The 21062-nt window shown below is 36.9% G+C and overlaps 1 protein-coding gene across 1 annotated transcript in view; it reads left to right on the forward strand.

Moving 5' to 3' along the window:
• The window catches only part of sls (sallimus), a 246553-nt gene that overhangs the window by 73420 nt on the left and 152071 nt on the right, over positions 1-21062 (forward strand). Inside the window, exons 40-52 of the mRNA XM_076619154.1 lie at positions 1701-2056; positions 2664-2892; positions 3302-3499; positions 4054-4257; positions 4364-4527; positions 4920-7937; positions 8760-8979; positions 11806-12582; positions 13627-13812; positions 15269-15784; positions 16812-16909; positions 17005-17185; positions 17530-17607. Coding sequence (XP_076475269.1) covers positions 1701-2056; positions 2664-2892; positions 3302-3499; positions 4054-4257; positions 4364-4527; positions 4920-7937; positions 8760-8979; positions 11806-12582; positions 13627-13812; positions 15269-15784; positions 16812-16909; positions 17005-17185; positions 17530-17607 — 6225 coding nt within the window. The remainder of the gene's footprint in view (positions 1-1700; positions 2057-2663; positions 2893-3301; positions 3500-4053; positions 4258-4363; positions 4528-4919; positions 7938-8759; positions 8980-11805; positions 12583-13626; positions 13813-15268; positions 15785-16811; positions 16910-17004; positions 17186-17529; positions 17608-21062) is intronic.

Genomic DNA, 21062 nt, shown 5'->3' on the forward strand with positions numbered 1-21062 from the left:
AAGCTTTGTCACCTTAAATATTTTTGCCACGAATTGCGTGATTTTGTAACACGTGATGCAACTTCTCCTTGCTGAATAATATCAGTGTTACTATATACAATGGGCCTGAAATTCAACAGCTTTTACAGAAACAGTTTATTATTATACCGCTTAATCATGGAAGAATACAACAGTAAATACAAAAAAAAGAAGAGATTTCTTCATATTGTTACATCATTACAAGTATTTCATGTCTTGATCTAGTTTTTACAGAAACAGTTTATTATTATAGTGTTTAATCATGGAAGAATACAACAGTAAATACAAAAAAAGAAGAGATTTCTTCATATTTTTACATAATTACAAGTATTTCGTGCCTTGATCTAGCTTTTACAGAAATAGTTTATTATTACACTGCTTAATCATGGAAGAATACAACAGTAAATACAAAAATATAAACGAGAAGAGATTTCTTCATATTTTTACATAATTACAAGTATTTCATGTCTTGATCTAGCTTTTACAGAAACAGTTTATTATTATACTGCTTAATCATGGAAGAATACAACAGTAAATACAAAAAAAGAAGAGACTTCTTCATATTTTTACATAATTACAAGTATTTCGTGCCTTGATCTAGCTTTTATAAAAACAGTTTAGTATTATAGTGCTTAATCATGGGAGAATACAACAGTAAATACAAAAATATAAAGGAGAAGAGATTTCTTCATATTTTTACATAATTTCAAGTATTTCGTGCCTTGATCTAGCTTTTACAGAAACAGTTTATTATTACACTGCTTAATCATGGAAGAATACAACAGTAAATACAAAAAAAAGAAGAGATTTCTTCATATTTCTACATCATTACAAGTATTTCATGTCTTGATCTAACTGTTACAAAAACAGTTTATTATTATAGTGTTTAATCATGGAAGAATACAACAGTAAATACAAAAAAAGAAGAGATTTCTTCATATTTTTACATAATTACAAGTATTTCGTGCCTTGATCTAGCTTTTACAGAAATAGTTTATTATTACACTGCTTAATCATGGAAGAATACAACAGTAAATACAAAAATATAAACGAGAAGAGATTTCTTCATATTTTTACATAATTACAAGTATTTCATGTCTTGATCTAACTGTTACAAAAACAGTTTATTATTATAGTGCTTAATCATGGAAGAATACAACAGTAAATACAAAAACAGAAGAGACTTCTTCATATTTTTACATAATTACAAGTATTTCGTGCCTTGATCTAGCTTTTATAAAAACAGTTTAGTATTATAGTGCTTAATCATGGAAGAATACAACAGTAAATACAAAGATATAAACGAGAAGAGATTTCTTCATATTTTTACATAATTTCAAGTATTTCGTACGTTGATCCAGTAGAAAAGAAAACCTGCTAGAAAAGTCAATAATGCATTTATTAATTTTATAAAAATTCTAAGCCATTCAATATCAATTTGCCACGAATTAATCGTATGACAAAGTATGACGTATATTCTATTTTTCTCGTCGTACGTATCTCGTCGTAATGCGAGCGATATAACGAACTTACTACAAAATTCCATCCTCATTCACCAGCCCCCGGTTTCCTTTTCCGGATTACAAAGACCTGACGTACCGTGCAAGTCTTAACCGAGTGCCAAAAAAAGAAAAAGAAGCACACGACGATCTATTGATATCTAAATTAATCATCCTCATTAGGTGGCTGGATAGGGGAGGAGGCGAAGAAGACTGAGGGGGCGGTTGCAGAGAAAAGAGTACTCGAATTAGTCGAAAGATTGCCCGCCGACGAAATGCATGCAGCAAGCAGCAGCGACAAACACTTCTCTTCGGAGAAGACCGAGGGTGGAAACGAGAGTCAAGTATTGACCAAGATGTCACAGACGATCACAGAATCTTCCACCACACACACGACCACGAAGAAAGAGTACATCTCATCGACGACGTCCTCGACCTTGACAAAATCTGGACAGGAACCCAGCAGCGTTAGCGTGAAGACTACCATTCATAGTACGGAACAGTCGTCCTCGGAGAATGGGGCACCTCCTGTTGTGCAGGTTTGTTAATTCTACGGTTTAATCGATACTTTAGACTAGTTGAAGAATGTAAACCGAAGCTCGTGAATGATTTCGAGATTACGTGGATGTGATAGTGAGAGAAGTACGAACAGACTCAACATGTTGGTAGATTTTTTTTTAATCAGTCAGAAGATTTCCTAATTGAAAATGACATTTCTAGTTCACACGAGGGCAAAGCAAATTCAAACTCAATACGAAATCAAAATGATACGATAAACGTATGTGTATAATGTAAATAATCATAATCTGTCATTGTTTTAAAAGCAGGGAATTCTTGGATATGTGAAATGGAAAATATTAAGACAAGTGGAACGACGAATTAATTAATTTTTCTTAGCTAACGTAGATTAATGGAATTTTCTTTATATAAAATTTAGAAATGAAAGATAGACGACGGTAAAAATAAAGAGAAATGAAGAAATAGCCCTATTCTTCTCATTATTAATTTCTGTATGTGGATATTATTCGACTATGTGCGTGTAAAAGACAGAATTTGGGATACGATAAAATAAAAATAGTAATGCAAAGGCGTGAATCTTTTTGACAAAAGGAATTAATCGTATTGGATCTTTTTTTTTTTTCACAGTGCTACAAAGTAGAAGAACACGAAAAGATTATTCAAGACCAACCAGGCGAGATTCGTCAAGAGAAAACCGTAGTGGTTTCCCAAGACGAGGAAGGAATCAAACGAGACGTCAAATCTGCACAAATGTCGAAGCCAAGCAGAAAATGTACAGCTCCGAGATTCGTTTCGCCAATCACGGGGATGATCGTGGATCAGGGTACTGATATTATCCTCGAAGGAATCATCGATGGTAAGATAAATATCATCCCTCAAGATATTAATTTACAGAATATTATTATTCTGTGTTTGAAGTACAATAAAATATTTATCGATTGGTTTTGCCAAGCAGAATGCTTCTCTTTCATCGTAACGTGTAGTTATTAGTGTGTCTTTAACGAAACTGATTAAAATTTGCGATCATAAAATGATATATCATAGGAATGAAGTGCAACAAAATGTCTGACACTTTACTTTGGCACGCAGAATATTTTCTTCTCGTCGAAACTTGAGATTATTACGCTTCTTAATATATTTTATATTATGTAGAAAATCTGATTGTTCTCCTGCCAAAATTGTATTTCACAGCACCGTCTAGCGATAAATTAATTTTATTTCATCGTTCGTTTACCTTTTGTAATTGCTTCGTAAATCTTGTACAGGGTTCCCCCAGCCATTTATCAGCTGGTCGAAGAATGGACAGGAATTGAAAACGAAGGACGGAATGACGATCACGTACGCGCATAATCACGTTCGTTTGGAACTGAAGAACGTAAATGTTAAGGACGCGGGACGATACACATGCACGGCGAGCAACGAAGTCGGTTCTGCTAGTAGCACTGCCGATCTTGTTGTGAAAAGTACGTGATAATTGAGAGAAATCTTATTTATCGATTAAAAAAAATTCTATGTATCAACGTCTTTCTTTTTATTAATTTCGAAAATTGAAACAGAGACTTTAGGATAATAGCAAGCTTCCTACGATTGAGTGGCCTGATACAAATTTCGCGGTTAATCTTTGAGGATTGAGAGAAATCTTATTTATTAATTAAAAAGAATTCTATGTATCAACGTCTTTCTTTTTATTAATTTCGAAAATTAAAACAGAGAATTTGGAATAACAGCAAGTTTCCTACGATTGAATGGTTTGATACAAATTTCGCGGTTAATCTTTGAGAATTGAGAGAAATCTTATTTATTAATTAAAAAGAATTCTATGTATCAACATCTTTCTTTTTATTAGTTTCGAAAATTGAAACAGAGAATTTAGGATAACAGGAAGTTTCCTACGATTGAGTGGCCTGATACAAATTTTGCGGTTAATCTCTAATTCCTAATTTCTATTTCTTTCAATTTAATTTCATTCTTAGAGCCTATTTTTAATGAAATTTCACACGGCTCCAATGAATTTCAGAAACAATATTCCCACCGGTGTTTGGCAGAAGATTGCAAGCTCAGGTTGTGAAACGCGGAGACCGTGTGAATATGGAAGTAGAAATCACGGGAACACCAGAACCTACAGTTACTTGGTTCAAGGACGATGTTCCTATCAAAGAACGTCCACCGCAATTGAGGATCAAGCAGCAAGGAAATTGTTACATGCTACTAATCGATAAAGGTACAGGGTGTTGAACATTCACTTAATTAATAAACAATTTATAAAAGTATTATTTTCAAGTTGCTCTTCGTGAAATTCATTGTAAGTATAATAAAATGTATTTCAGCTGAAAAAGAGCACGCTGGAAAATACATGGTTCGAGCAACAAATGCCGGTGGAGAAGCTCAAAGTATAGCCGATTTTGCTGTGTTCGAGCCAACACCAGACACCATGGTAGAAGTCCATAAAACTGTCATCTATGAGAACGTGCAAGACAAGAAAGTTATCCAGGTAATTATTTCTTTCTACGATCATTAATCACATAGATCAACTTTAACAATAACAACATTAATTTCGATATTTTAATTTCGACTTCTTTTAACATAAGATCAAACTTATATCATAAAATAATTCATTAAAATCTTCTAATAAAAAATGTTTGGATCAAAGTTATCCTAACATTGAAATTTTCCACTAAAACATTTGCAAATTAGGCTTTCATACTTTATCGGTTAAACGCCCAAACCAATTTTGTACATCGTCCAATATATTTAGGATCGACTTCGATATATTAAAGATGCAAACTAACAAAATCCAGTATAACAACATCCACAAGACTTACAATACTAAATTAAAAAATTCTTCAAAGAAAACAAAGCATAAAGTCGTATATTCGTATTTAGTCCGACGAAAAGAAGAGCGAGGTTCCCTCTAGCAAACAATCGACAAGCGAACAAGTGACAACGACGAAAATTCAACCAATTCCACCATTAAAGACAACTCCCATAGTATCGTCGGCGTCAATGGCCGAGACGACCAGAACGGTAGAAAAGATCGAGGAACCAGGATCCAGTATGAGTCGTTCAGAAATGTTTTCATCCACTGTCGAATCTCATCAAAGTCAATCGAAATCCGAACAAAAGTTCCACATGAAGCTAGAGCACAAGACACCAAGCGTCTCGGTAGAACCGAAGAAGGAAGAGAAAACGGTAATAAAAGAAGTAATTCGCGAAGAAGTAGACAAGAAGGGCTTCGAGCCAAAAACTACAGTGGTCGAGGAGAAAACGAAAATCGAAAACGAGAACATCGAAACTTCGACGATAGCCAAGAAAGACGCGTTGAGTTTCTTCGAGTCCATGACGAAGGAAACAGAGGCAACTCCGAAAGGTCCGAAAGAGATGATAAAATTAGTCGACGACGCTGATGGTCACGAAGTCAAGGTTGGAAAATTAACAAAAAATTACGAAAGATCTACTACTTTCCAAGAAGTGAAGAAACCAGAACCAAAGCCTGCGGAACTGCAAACTACGAAGAAAGCGGTCCACGAGATATTCACTAAATTAGAACAGGGTAGTACAGCTTCTCGTGGAGTGGACAACAAGCTGTTCGACTTCCCATACGAACCCTATAAACCACCGGTAGAGACCAAGAAGACAGTCGTGGAAGAAACAATGTCCTCGGGATCTTCTCTTCAAGGATCTGTAACTATGTCAAAGATGGAAAGCAAAATGGAAACTAAAATGGAGAGCAAGTCAGAAAGCTCTGAAATATTGATGGAGGGTTTTAAATTGGTACCAGAGCCTCCTCCAGAGATTGGTTACATGCCGAAGCCCGAAGAATTAAAAAAAAAACGCCCTGATGTGTCCATCAAGGCTAAACAGCTGCAAGAATCCTTCGACAAAACCCTGTCTCCTATAGATGCGCCTATCGGCGGTGTGAAGATTTTCCCTACACCTTCTCCAAAGATTAGCGAAGCTCCGAAAGTGGCGCCAACCTTTTCTATGCCACCTCCGCCGTTTGAGCTCGAGAAGAAAGAGGTAATCGAGGAACCGTGCGTCAGAAAGGAAATTCACGAGAAGAAGGATTACGTGTCTTCGTTCAGAGCAACGTCTCCAACTAGGCCTTGGTCATCGTCGTCTGATGTGGAAACTAGGTCACACGTGTCTACGGATTTGTCAGAATACAGGTGTCAGTCAGCTGCATCGAGTCACCAGGAGATTCTTAGGTCCACTTCGCCTAAACCTTCGGCAGATGGATTGGCTATGGAGAAATCTTGGGCGAAGAAGTATGCTGATTCTACGAGAAAGTCTTGGCCCCCTCAGGAAGAGGCGAAGTTTAAACAGGAGTGGCAGACTCCTAGCGAGGATTTCAAGAGTACGCAAAGAGAGGTTAAGAGGGAAGTGGAAGAGATTGACGGTGGAATTAGAAAGACTAGTATGGAGTCGTCCAGCACTACAGAGAGGCGTTCGTGGAGCTCGAAACAGGAATCGATGGAGAAGATGTCGAAAAGAGCTCCGTCTCCACCTAAAATTCAACCAATCATTTATAACGCTGAAACCATCAAAGTGGATCATGTGGTGAATAAAATGGAAGAGAAATCGTCGTACGAAAAATACAGTAGTGAATTCGATACGAAGAAGTCAGAGAAATCGGAGAAGATGGAAGAGACATATTCAAAGAAATGGACAGGATCTGACGATCTGAAGGCTCCAAGTCTCGTCAGAAGTGTCGGACCGCCGAAAATACCAGTGGCCCAACCGTATCAGTTGACACCAACTCCTCCAGCTACGGATCAGATTATTCTGGAACCGGGTCCTCCTCCGGAAATCGGATATATTCCGGCACCAACGGTCAAAGAGAAAAAGATCGAGAAGATAGAGAAGTCCTTGGAGGTGTCGTTGGAGCATCAGCCAGCTAAAATTCCACCTGGAGGAATCAGAACCTTCCCTCCAGCTCCAAAAAAGGAGGAGCCACCTGCGTTGCCTCCTAAAGACGTTAGAATGACTCCTCCTCCTATCCCGGCCAAGACGCAAACACCTGTAGAGATCCTAGAACCGTTTCCATTTAAACCTTCTCCTCCATCTACGATAAAGACGCCAAAAGTGCCACCTCCGCCGACTCCAACAAAATTTATCAAAAGCAGCTTTACTCAAGAAAGTGACTACGAATCGGACATGGATAGTTTGATGAAAGCAAAGTGGAGGCCATACGAGAGCGACAGCGAAGAGCCACGTTATCGAAGAGTTCAGCCACCAGTGCCTAAGCAGCCGATTAGGCCAAGGTCGACCGAGCCTGAGCCACTTCCTCCATCTAAATTCGAGGTTCCCCCTGCAACTGTGGGTCCACCTAGACCCGTGATCACCAAAGAACAGCAAGAGAAAGTTTGTAAGAAGACTACGACCTTTAAAAAACAAGAGAAAGAGATGAAACAGCAACAACAGAAATATCAAGTGGTTCAGCCTCCACCACAGATCGAATTGAAGCCTGGCTCTCCTCCTATCTATGTTCAACCAGCCGTGAAGAGTCCAACGCCGAAAAGTCCACCTGGTAAGAAGCCGGAATCTCCGAAATTCAAAGTGAAGACGTTCCAACAGGAAAGTGGATACATGGCAGATACCGACGAGCCGTTCCAGCAGAGAAGTTCGATTCAATCGATGCAGAAAAGCTTCGGAAAGCACGAATCTTCGTCGTCCATGACCTCTCACACGGAGTCGCGCACTTCGTATCAGGAAAGTCGATCGGAATATTTCGAGAGCAAAAGTTACGATAGCCGACAGCAGCAACAGAAAAAGGAATCGTTCGTGTCACCTGCTCCTTCGAAGCAGCCGACAACTCAGCCAGCCAGCGTTCAACAACGTAGCTCGTTCGTTGAAAAGAGCTACGCGTCCTCCGCGTCCCCGTCGAGATTCAGTTCTACGAAGGTTCGAGAAGTGTGCTTTCAGTAGCTTGATGTGTATAGAGAGCAGGATGAACAGCGTGGAATTGCTTGGATCGAAGAAATTTTTCTTTGTTTAATCGAATGAATCGATCATGTCTTTTTAACAAATGTCTTCTTTTAGCTTTTGTGTTGAGATAACAATTGTGTGTTAATTGCGATGCGTTTTTAACCAGTTTGTTATAGGTTTATACTTATCCTCTGAGAGTTGAACATACAGTTTGTTGCTTTGTAGTCCTCAATTGGTAAATATCTTGGTAGATTGTTACATTTGATTATTATTAAACTAAAAAATATATTAGAGCGAAATGTTTAAAGATTTGTTAAATCAGATTATAAAATCAGATTAAAAATATATGAAATATAAAACTCTGAGTGAAATTTGCGACGTGAAAAGCTGCTAATAAGTTTTTTAATCCTAAAGTAACTTTAAACACGTTTTCTATATTTTATATAACATCAGAGTGAATCTTCCAAGTTTCGAATGCCTTTGAATTAATTTTTGTTGTACAAAATGGTGTCAAATATTTGGTATTCCATATAACAGAGTTAGTACGCCTAAAATCATTCAATTGTGATACAAGTACGTACCACGTGTCATATATTGGAGCATACATCGAATAAGATAGCACACAAAGATGAAAATTAAGGAATAATGGATAAGATGCAATATGTTACTTATTGAGGACTAATTGTATGTTTTTGTCGTTCTTGTCAGCATTAGCTAAGTATTGTCTTTCTTCCTTTTTTTTTTTTTTTTTTTGCGTGTTTGATATAATCGTACGAAAACGACTGTAATTTTTTCCAGGAAACAATTTACACCACGGATCAGTCGCAGAAGAAGCTGGAAACAGCAAAGAAGATCCTGCCACCCTCTCCGAGTCCTTCGAAATTCGTGAAGAGCGAATTTCGCGAAAGCGACTACGAGAGCGACTACGATGGCAGAATACCACCCCTTTGGAAACCGCGGGGTTACGAAAGCGACGACCAGACTTTCAGACCCGTAAAACCAAGTCTCGCTGGTCCAGGTATCTATAAATTCTAATGTAAACGACAACTTCCTATTATGGTATTATTCAAAGCTCGTTACACGAGCCTATTAGAAATTGTACATAGTATTATCGTTAATAGTTTCTTCTGATGAATACAATATAAAGCTGCGTCTACATCATAGAGGGTAGTTTGATGACATAACTCGATTATCTTAAATTTTAATTAATAATGACCTATTCAATATATATATGTCGGGTTTGTCGGGTTGGCGGTAGTTTTAGGGGCGTGTTGCGTATCTTCATTAAGACAAGCCATCGTAGTTGTTCAATGAGATTTATATTTACAATTATGTGTACAAGTGTTGATTTAACAAGGTTTAACAATTTAACGTGTTTATTAGTCACTCTTAAGGGAGTATTCTAGTCTAGAAATTTGAAAAAATCGAAATTTTTTTCATATTTCCAAAGTTTAGACATTCAAGAATATGCCCTTAAAAGGATTTTTCAAAATTTCAATTATTTTCTGAGTTACAGCCATTTTTGTGACGCAGCATCTGCTCCGGTCCGACCGGGACCAATGTGCAATAAACGGTAGACGCTACCCGAGTACCTACGTCTCAAAACTTTAAACGCGTTTTTCTCGAAAGTACTTTTTTCGAGTTGGCGTGCACGATATCTCAAGTTCCAATGAACCGATTTATTTTAAATTTGGTCTGAATATTCCTTATATACTCCTCTATCGTCCGGACCATGCTCAGCTCAAAATCTTTAATATTACTATTTTTTAAACGTTCGGAATTGTCAAAAAAAAACGTGCGAAATAAGAAATTTTTTTTCAAACGGCCGTCATTTTGTGAAAAAATGTTGTATTGACTTTTCCAAGATTCAGACGATAGCGGCATCCATACTAATTAAGAATCCGTTCGCATTTTTTGTTTCGGATGACCAGAAGAGTTGATATCATGCCACCCCATTTTTTTGGCAGCACCCACTTTGCCGGCTCATAGCTTTTTAAATATTGAGTTTTTTTCAGTGAATTTTTTACGTAATCTCGAAATATCAATAAACAAATGCTAAAAAGAAGGATAGCAAAAATATTTTTTGTTTCGCTCGTACAGAGCTTCAAAAATCGCCCGAAATTCATGCCTCTAGACCAGAATACCCCCTTACAGTAAAGACAATGTTCTTAGGCTCAAACGAATCCACGATCAACGGGATAACTCTTTGTACAATTGAATATCTTTTGAATCTCAAAATGACCTTAGCTGTGACGCACGGTATCTTTCTGACTGATCGACCAGACGTTGTGTGTAAACTCTCCAAGGTGATCATAAGAAAAGAAGACTGAAACGATCACACTTGTCAATTGCGTATTGATCGGGGTTATCAACAAAGTTCCAGGCGTCGTTACTAGACAGACCCGCGTAGAGTCGTCACAGCTCCTGCCCCGGGGCTTGTTTGTTAATACAGCGTGTGTCCCTCGATATTGGTACTTCTACTGTTAAGTAAAAACGTTCATCCCGTGACCGTGGCTACGTTCGGCGACCAGTCGTGTCACCTCGAGCCCAAGCCCACTGTCACAAATCTCGGGCAAACGTAATCAAATCGTATCACAACTACTACTCCTAAGTTCTATTATTTAAGTACAGCTATAATGAATAGTTTAGACCAAAGTATTGGGAATTTCCCAAAATTCCAAGAGAAAGGTCCGTTGTCCCTACATCTCCGACATATATATTTAATATGACTTTAATATGAGATTCCATTAGTGCAAAGATCAAAGTCGTTTCTTGTATCTCATAATATCATTCAAAGGATCGTCGTCCTGTTTTTTCAATTCATTTTTTCCGAGTTCTTAAGGTCATATTTTCAGTTTGTCAAAGATAAATCTAATCCGTAATTTCCCTTTCGTTATGTTCGTCTAATTCGTCTGTACATTTACCAAATGAGAGACATAAAAAATTATAAAGCATCGATGACGATGGTCTTTGGAAAACTTGAAACAAAGGGAACTAATAAAAGGTGTACTACGATAATTGTTTCTTGAAATGATAGCGAAAGATACAGTTTGGTAACAGGATCTAAACGTACCAAAAACTTGCAGAAGGATTTATTTTATTATGATACTGTTTTATTATATCACGTAGATGCAGCTTGATATACATTGTATTGTCACATTGTAGAAATATTGGTTAAGGGAAATGTCATTGTGAAAATAAGAATTGCTTTCCAACAGCGCCAGTAGAACAAAATCGACTGGCCGGTGTCGATGGGTCTCTCACTCTTTTACGACTTTTTTCCAGCTTACAACAAGTAGTCCTCCTGGCAAGCTTTCTTCCCTTCTCGTTGTTTACCTCGCAAGATAAGTTCTCCTCTCTTCCTGCTTCGCTTGCTTCTCTCTTTTCTTCTCGGCCACTCGAAGTACGTACTTGTGTTTACCCGCTTTTTCTCCGAATCTTTCTCCATCTATCTTCGTGGCTAACCAACTTCATCTTCTTCTACTTCGTCTCCATCGCCTTTGTTCTATTCTTCGTTGTTTCTTCACGCTGGTTTCACCCTCGTTTCAAAACACTGAAACTTCGTTTCACTGCACGTGTCTTCGCTTTCGCGATTTCACACAATCGTTCATTCAAAAACAAACCAAAAAACAAAAAAAAGAAAACAAAAGAATCAATCAACATCGGATAAAGCCATCGAATAGAGGAAGCTCGATGATCCATCGAGAACTCGTTTAAACGAACGAGAACGATTCAACGACGCGTGAAACCGACGTCGTCACGACGCGCGACCCTTCTGTCCGCTTTCTTCACCACGTCGACGTCTCTCGATCGAGGTCACCCGGGAACTATTTTCTACCGATAGGCAAACCCAGGGAGCCTCGAACGCCGCTGATCGAGGAGATCTCGAAGAAGGAGCTCGAGAGAAAGGAGGAGAGAATCGCAACAACCACTCCGACCAAGCAGAAGACGGTTCTCCTTCCTGGTTCTCCGCCAGAAATCGCCTATGCACCGCCTCAACCAACTTACTACGAAGCTCGATCTGGTATGCCTTTCCACAACGCGATCGGCACGGAAACCAAGAAAACAGTCAGAATGGACGAATCCACGGAAAACAGCAGAAGAATCGTTACGGTGGAGCAGACTAGTCGAGTGATCAAATTTGGCGACCAGAAACCATCGGCTGACTTCAGAAGCTTCGACACGACGCCCGATCAACGACACAAGTCGACGTTTAAAGTACCGACTCCAAAGAAGTTTGTTCAAGGTCAATTTAGAGAATCAGATTACGAGAGCGATATCGATACGAGGATCAAACCTAAATGGGCTCCAGCGGACAGTGACACGGAGGAACCACGGTACAGGAAGGTTCAACCGCCTATGATGAAGGCGCCAAGGTCATCGAGTGCTCCGGTTAGACACGAACACGTGGTTTCGCCGTTGGAGTTTGACACTGGGCCACCCGTGATCAAGAGACAAACGTCGATGACCCAGCTAAGGGACGATAGTGGAACGAGGAGGATCGACTCACAGATGAAAATTCAGAAGGAAGTTAGCTCCAGGCAGGAGGATGTGCTGAAGCCTGGATCACCACCTGAGTTTGGTTTTATCTCGAGGAGCGACATGAAGAAGGCAGCCAATCGTAAGAATCACGTTGATGTCTCTGTTCTTGCGTATGCTTGCCGGCAGGGGGTTGCTTTGGGTGTTTAACGTTTGGCAGGGGTTCGTTTTGGGAATAGGTGAAGATTCATGGAAATGTTATATGTGGCCTATATCGTTGGGAGGACTAAGGAAGTAGATAAAACATTTTCTAAGAGGATTTATGCTTGATGAAAATTCATAGAATAATGTTAATCGTTATGGATGTATCTGACGAGTTACTATGATTTAATGAGAGCACGTGTTTAGTATATGTATTGTAGTATATGTATATTTATATGTATATATATCTGTATTGTGGTATTTATCAAGTTTGGGGATTCTTGTCGCTAATAACCTTGCAGTTGACGCGACATTAAGGTGTTGTACCATTCAGAAAGGGAATGACAATTTAGCAAACATCATTTATTAAGTAGGGATGCAGCGAAGCAAATTCTATTAACCCTCAATTTGGATTTTTGGATTATTGGTATCGACGATAGTTTAGATTGAAAAGAAAAGTTGCTCGTATACTTTTGGTGTATTGTTTTGTGCTTTATATCTTACGCGATAAAAGCTATCAACCTGTTAAGTTTATTGGAGAAATATTTTCTATGTTTCGTTCATTCATAGCTCGAAATATTGAAATAGTTTAGATATACGAAATTATTTATTTTGCAAAAAGAGTCTATTTTGTAAGATTTACAGCGAAATTAAATAGGAAAGCTAGAGATCGTACGAAAGCTAGAATACAAATGAGGATTAAGTAGGATAAATTAATCCAAGCAAAATTATCGTGTTTACCTATAATCCGACGATACCAATTGAAGATTAATCACCTTTCTCTATTTATTCGAGAATCGCGACTATTCAAATTCTTATCTTCGCCATCTTTTCATTCTGATAAATAATTCGCGGTTATCATCTTCTCTACACTCTAACTGTCTATCTTCCTCTGCGCGCTTGCTGAAAGTAAAGCAAAGTAAAGAAATATTTCGCTGGCGAGCTGTGTTGTCCCGTAACACAAAAAAATCTGAAACATCCGCAGACGTCGCGTCGCGTCACATGAGCGACATGACCAGCAGCTTCAAATCGAAAACCGAGAAATTCGTCAGCGACATCCAGTCGGATCTGAAGCAGGGCAAGCCGATCCTCAAGCATCCGATCGATAGCCGAGCCAGCGATGGCGACGAGCCCAGAACTTACAGAGAGGAATCACGACACTCGGAACATGGTAATTTAGACTCTATAGTAATTCAATTATACGATATAGTATAAATAGTAGATGCACATTTTATGGCTAATTCCATTGAAAATAGTATCTTTTGTCATTGAAATACATGTATGGTTAATCGTTATATTTTATACTTTGAAGCTAAACAAGCGTTTGCTTAGAAATTATTAGAACTTCAGATTTTATTGCAGTATGATTAATTGCTATATTTTATATTTTGAAACTGAACAAGCGTTTGCTTAGAAACTATTATAACTTCAGACTTTATTGCAGTTTAATTCTATGACGTAATTAAATAGTTCATCATTGAAATACGTGTATGGTTAATTGCTATATTTTATACTTTGAAGCTAAACAAGCGTTTGCTTAGAAATTATTAGAACTTCAGATTTTATTGCAGTATGGTTAATTGCTATATTTTATATTTTGAAACTGAACGAGCGTTTGCTTAAAAATTATTAGAACTTCAGACTTTATTGCAGTTTAATTCTATGACGTAATTAAATAGTTCATCATTGAAATACGTGTATGGTTAATTGCTATATTTTATACTTTGAAGCTAAACAAGCGTTTGCTTAGAAATTATTAGAACTTCAGATTTTATTGCAGTATGGTTAATTGCTATATTTTATATTTTGAAACTGAACGAGCGTTTGCTTAAAAATTATTAGAACTTCAGACTTTATTGCAGTTTAATTCTATGACGTAATTAAATAGTTCATCATTGAAATACGTGTATGGTTAATTGCTATATTTTATACTTTGAAGCTAAACAAGCGTTTGCTTAGAAATTATTAGAACTTCAGATTTTATTGCAGTATGATTAATTGCTATATTTTATATTTTGAAACTGAACAAGCGTTTGCTTAGAAATTATTAGAACTTCAGATTTTATTGCAGTTTAATTCTATGACATAATATACAGTTTATATTGCATTGCATTGAAGATAGGATCTTCTACTATTGAAATATATAAACAATTAAGTACTGTATCTTATATTTAAAAATCACGTAACCATTTGCTTAAAAATTATTACAAGTTTCGACCTAATACAGTTATATAGTATATATATAACTGTACATTTGTATAGTATAGTTATATAGTATAGTTCATAACCCCATTCCATTACGAATGCAAAGTCGAGAAATATTCTGCTGTCACGAGACAGTTACTTGATTGCACAGAAAGTTCAAAAACATCGTTTCTATTCAAAGATATAATTTTACAACCTCCGAAACAGTTAGAAAAATCAACTATCATAGTATCGTAGTAAAGAAATCCCAGCGAATACTCGTCTGTCTCAAAGAAAAGATCTTCGAGAGGCAGAAAAATTATTGCAAAGCAGCTTCTATTTAACTTGATCGAACATCCATAATACCGCCACTTATAAAAATATCCAAACAAAACCATCGCAAAGAAATATCTTCAATCAACAAAAATCGCAAAAAAACACAGGAACGAAGCAAATTGACCCAGACACCGGGCTGATATACTTCAAGTACGACTTTGGCTACGAGTTCGGAATCGTGCTTCCTGGGGAAGGCAAAAGAACGGTCAGCAGTACTAACAGAACGATCCAAGGCCAACGACGAGCCAGCGACATCGAGGTACCCATCGTTCACGAGTTCACTACGAGGAAAGAGAACGGTTTCGCGAAGAGAAGCAGTTCTACGGCGTCTTCGACGCGACAGAGCAAACCAGCTGGCAAATTTGGCACATCGAAGACGGTGAAATGGGAGCCAACGTCGGAGAGCGAGTTCTCGGAGGCGGAGGACATCAGAAACGCGAGAAAGAGGCATCAAGAGGGAGGAAGCACGATGGCGCCACCTAGTCTTGTTATACCTTGTTCGCCATCGCCATCCAGATGGGATCACACGACGCCCAGTCCGATTTCCCTGAGCCCAAGCTTACCAAGTCTCTCCCCCAGATACAGTAGCGCTACAGGACCACCCAGCAATGTCGACTCAGCAGGTATTCGCCTGCTTCTGCGACGATTGTATCGATAACGAGCTATTATCATCGCATTTCTTTAGCATCCGCAGCCCCTCAACTTTGGATACTTTTGTTTCTTGGTCGTTTGTGTACCTGCAATTTTTACATTGCCTCCGCACGTATTTGTATTTTCGGGTTTGCCGTATTTTGCACTTGACGTGGTTTGGCACAGAGTGTAGTTTATGACGCTTGGCGTAAGTTTCAGAAGAACACCAATTCGAGAGCTTCGTGCCCGGTGGAATTTATTTGGCGCAAATACAATTTACGTTGTTGACTTTTGGCAGAATAGCGACACAGTTGTAAGAAAGTCAGTTTTATATGGATAAAGAAATTTCTCGTAAATTGCAATGAAATTATTCGTAACTAAATAACGAATGTTGGGAACGAAGTAGGTTTCAGTATATTTTAAGCGCAAAGAAACATTGTTAAATGTTATTAATACAATAAATTTCCGTAAAATCTGTGGCTCACATATAGCTCAACATTTACATTATTTCATTATCCATCTGTGTCGTTATTCTTCGATTTGCATTTGCTGGAAAAAAGAGAGAGTCGAACATTTATGCATTCACCCTCATTTGGTATGTTAATGGAGCGTAACGTTTTTTCGAATTGCTTCAATCCAATATTGTCTTTATGTTTGCTCCATGCTGTTTCCTCGTTTCTGAAAAATTCGAAGTTTATTCAATCTTCTTGTTCACTGTGTTCTCTCGCTTTAAACAAATTTTATGTTTGTTTGATATGCTTTCCTATCATTTCCTGCTGTATACGCGTACCTTCTCCAATTTGATTTCTTCCGCAGCTTCTTGCATTCCCATTGCAAATATTATACGTACGAAAAATTTCTGCCTCTTCTTTCTTTCAATCCGCTTCCATTTGATACACAATTTTTGGCTTCTACCATCGCTTAAATTTAAAAATATCATCAATATACTTTTTCTACCATACCAAGCTATAGATTAAATGTGTTTAAATTACTCTAATTAAATCTGGCTGATTATTCTAGGATCACCATGGCCAACTACTAATGGGGTGGCCTCGAGCAAAGAAGTGATTCAGCCTTATCTAGAAATACTACCGAAAAAGGCACCTCTATTCATCACGGTAACTTAAACAAGACGCTCTATACGAACAAACGTTTAAACAAACCGTTTTCTTATTGTTCGAGAGCCGATCGATTTATGTGATGAAAATTTTAGCCATTGAGAGATATCGCGGTGGTGAGCGGACAAACAGCGAGATTCGAGTGCATCGTTCAGGCTGAACCACAACCGAACATCCTCTGGTCTAAGGATGGCAGGATCGTCGAGAATTCATCGTGTTACGAGATTCATTATCGTAATGGCGTTTGCCGTTTGACCATAGTGCGAGCTTTTCCTGGTATGCAATTAATATCATAATTAAAATTACGTTTTTATGTTGCGTTACAGTAAAATCGTGTGTAATAGCCCTGTGAAACTGTAACAGTAGTAAAAAGCGAAGTTTTCTAGAATTTTTTCTTATTGGACGTTTAGTTCTGCCTTTGTAATTAAACAAATTCTTCCCTTATATTGGACTTTTAATTTCGTTGATAATTGATTAATACAATAAATAAAATTCGAATGGGAAAATATTGTGAAACGTTGATTATGTTACGAGATATTAATAATAGGATGATTTACATATATTTTAGAAAATTGTACATCAATTCTTCTAATAAAAGAAATTTCTTCTTTTCTTTTCAGAGGACGCTGGCACTTACGCGTGCACTGCAACGAATAGCTTAGGTTCGACAGTAACTTCCGCCACCTTGCAGGTGCCAGGTAACAGACGATCAGTATACGCGCCTATTTAATTATGGTCGAGAAGGGATTAAGCAAAAATAAATTAAAAAAAAAAGCGCAACGTAATCTAATACAAAGGTGGTGGAACATTGAGCCTCTAGCTTCAGCCAAACTTCATGATTCGCGGTCGTTTCGCTTAATCGATCCTTTACCATCTCTAAAGAACATGGAACAAACGAATCAACGAATATTTTTCTATCGATAAAATCAAACAAATTTCAATCAAGATGAAATTATTTAAAATCGCAATGATACGAAAAATATAATGCCCGTGATAAGATAAATAAAATTATTTATAAATGAAAAGCTATTAATAAACGGGCATGAAGAGAATTATAAATTAGTATTTAGAGCAAGAATATTCTGCCCTTCGAAGGGTGCGAGTCATTTTTCTTTTTTCTTTTGCATTTTGTACGTACGTAAAAACAAAACGAACGATTTTACGACAGGGGCGAGGAGAACTAGTCAAAATACGAATAGTGAGAAGTTGAAGAAAAATTCGCGAACGCTGGTGGATACGCTTTTCACTCTTCCTTTTTATCTTTTGTTCTTTTATCAGCGCGTAGTGAGCTTCCTCGAATGCATTTTCTGTCGTTGTTGCCGTGGAACGATTTGAACACGCTTTAATAGTAAGTCGTTTCTCTCTGTCTATTCTATTCTATCTCCTTCTTTCTTCTCTACTACCCTAAGCATTTCCTTTATCCTCCCTCTTTCATTCTCGACAACTTTTGTCCTATCTTATTCTTTTTATTAAGCATGTAGCATACGTATTTATAAAGATTCTTCCGTTTTTTCTTCTTTTTCTTACCTTTTTTTCTTTTTTTTTTGAAACTTTTTCGCCTGCCCTGTCATAGATTAGAATCGCGGTAATTTAAAAGAAGTTGCTACTAAATAAAAAAAAAAAAACAAATTGAAATCGAGCAAACTAAACTTTGTACGAACGCGATATTATTTAAAAGCAGACGAAATCATAGATGTTGAAAGAGCGATGAAAAGTTAGTTTCCTAAATAATTGCAAATGGAATATTTACTTAACAATTGTTGAAATATCGTTTTAAGATTTTACATCAATTCAATTTCAAGTGTGAAACACAGTGATTCTGTACGAAACAGATACTAGTCAGTTTATCAAGCTACTACACTCAAGCGACAGAATTATTTATTAAACGAACGAGAACCGATAATATAGAAAAGGTTCCGATCATCGAGACGTAATTTTCTTTGAACTGTAGTCCGAGATATAGCATTATTTAAAACGCTTTGTTGCTCAGAGTGTTTCGAAATACAGGAAACCGTAAAATAGATTCGCATAGATATATTGTTATCATACACTGTCATTCATCGCAGCAAACAATTTATTGGTATACTGTGTAAATAAACGTGTGCTTCCTCTGCAATACAAAAAAGAAAAAACTTGGGTATTATGGTGTCACGAATTATTTTCTCATTCCCTTGTTCCTCTCTTCCTCTTCTGTGTTTCTCTGTTTCTATGGCTGATTGTTCTTTATTGGCAAGGGTGCGATTTTGATACGGTGCTGGGACAGAGCATCGATGATGGTTATGACGCGAAATGGTAGGTGTTTCTGCTAATGTAATTGGGTATCAGCATGACATAGTTTTAAGCGGTGAAGCAATTAACACACGTTGGTTCGTTTCGAATTCATTTGATCTAGAATTTAATTCCATATAATATGCGATTATATTTAATATTTTGAACAATTTGTTCTAATAAAAAGATATTAGAAAAATGATGGATATTTGGGAGATAAAAATTATTGCTCAGAATGTAAAATCGGAATTGTATTTGACGCGTTGTAAAATTTGATTCAACAGAAAATTAACACGATTGCTGTTATTTAGAGATTAAAAATTATTATTCAAGATTTAATTTCATCTCAATTCAATTTATGCAACCGTAGCTTATATTTAATATTTTGGACAATTTGGTGTAATATCGTGACGAATAAAAAGATATTAGGAAAATGATGAATATTTGGGAAATAAAAATGATTGCTCAGAATGTAAAATCAGCATTGTATTTGACGCGTTGTAAAATTTGATTCAACAGAAAATTAACACGGTTGCTGTTATTTAGAGATTAAAAGTTATTATTGAAGATTTAATTTCATCCAATTTATGTAATCGGAAATAGAATTGAAAAAATTAGAGAAACTATTGATATTGGAAGATTTAAAATTATTATTCAAGACATTGGACGAAGTAAATGTTTTGAAATTTTAGAAACATGAGTGGTTATAAATTATAGCAGAAATATTTGTATGGAAAGAAGAATCGTCTTACTACGTTATACCATGTTGTATTTATACCGTAGAATTGAGACGTTGTTATAAAACATAGCAACAGATTATACAGATTTGCACAGCTGTATTTATTTTTAGTCTTTCATGATTTTCTATACACTTCGCAGTCATTAAATACTGTCAATCGTATAAAAATGTCACCTTGTATTCGTCTAATCGATTTACGTAAATCGAATTAACCTACTTTCGATAGAGAATAATTAAGTACACAAATAAAATAGTAACTTCCTGAATCGTTGTTCGAGAAAAACGTTAATTATATACGATAAGATAGTTGACATCATTCCGCTATTTTTATTAGAGAAATATTCCTGAAACCTTCAGCCAGTGATCGACACTGACAAAAACTGCACGATCATAAATTTTGTCTGGTTACACAAAACGTATCGTAAATAGCAACAAATCAATCAGTCACGATATTGAAATCAATCAAAGAAAATTCATTCCAACGTATTGCTCAACCACGATGTACATATATCACTCAGCAGTCCTCTTAAACGTTTCAATCTTCTGTCTTACCAATCCATAAGTACCGAAATATCCAATCATGAAACGATAATGGAAAATCTATATATCTATATAATTAAATAAAATCTGAAGTGGCAATAAAATTTCGCAAAACTCGCACAAAGATGCTTTGTATCTACGAATAGTGGGAAATATTAAGTTGTTGGAAAAGTTTCTTTCGTTTCATAAGGCGATAATAGACGAACGACAATTTCTGTTTTATATTATTTCATTGAATTAGGTATGACCCATTTCGTTCTATTTCTTATTATTATTACGTTCGTGCATAATTCAATAAACATTGTGCGTCTATTATTTCCTTATAAAACGAAAGAAACTTCTCGGACAACCTGATACTTTCGGATCAAATAAATTCGAGCGTCATTCGAAAAAGTAGCAATAAGAAAAATAATCAGCTTGCGATTATGTTAGCGGCACGTAAATTCCCGTTTCCGTGTTATTTTACTTGGTATACGTAGAAAATTCTTGTGAAAAAAGGAAAGGGGCGGGGAATGTTCGAAAAAATAAAGCGTCGCGAATAAACGGGACGTTCAATGCCGCAATAACGTATCGAAAAGCATTGTTCCGCCTTGTTCTTGTTGCACG

Source organism: Bombus vancouverensis, chromosome 1, assembly GCF_051014615.1.
Source record: "Bombus vancouverensis nearcticus chromosome 1, iyBomVanc1_principal, whole genome shotgun sequence".
Lineage (NCBI taxonomy): Eukaryota > Metazoa > Arthropoda > Insecta > Hymenoptera > Apidae > Bombus > Bombus vancouverensis.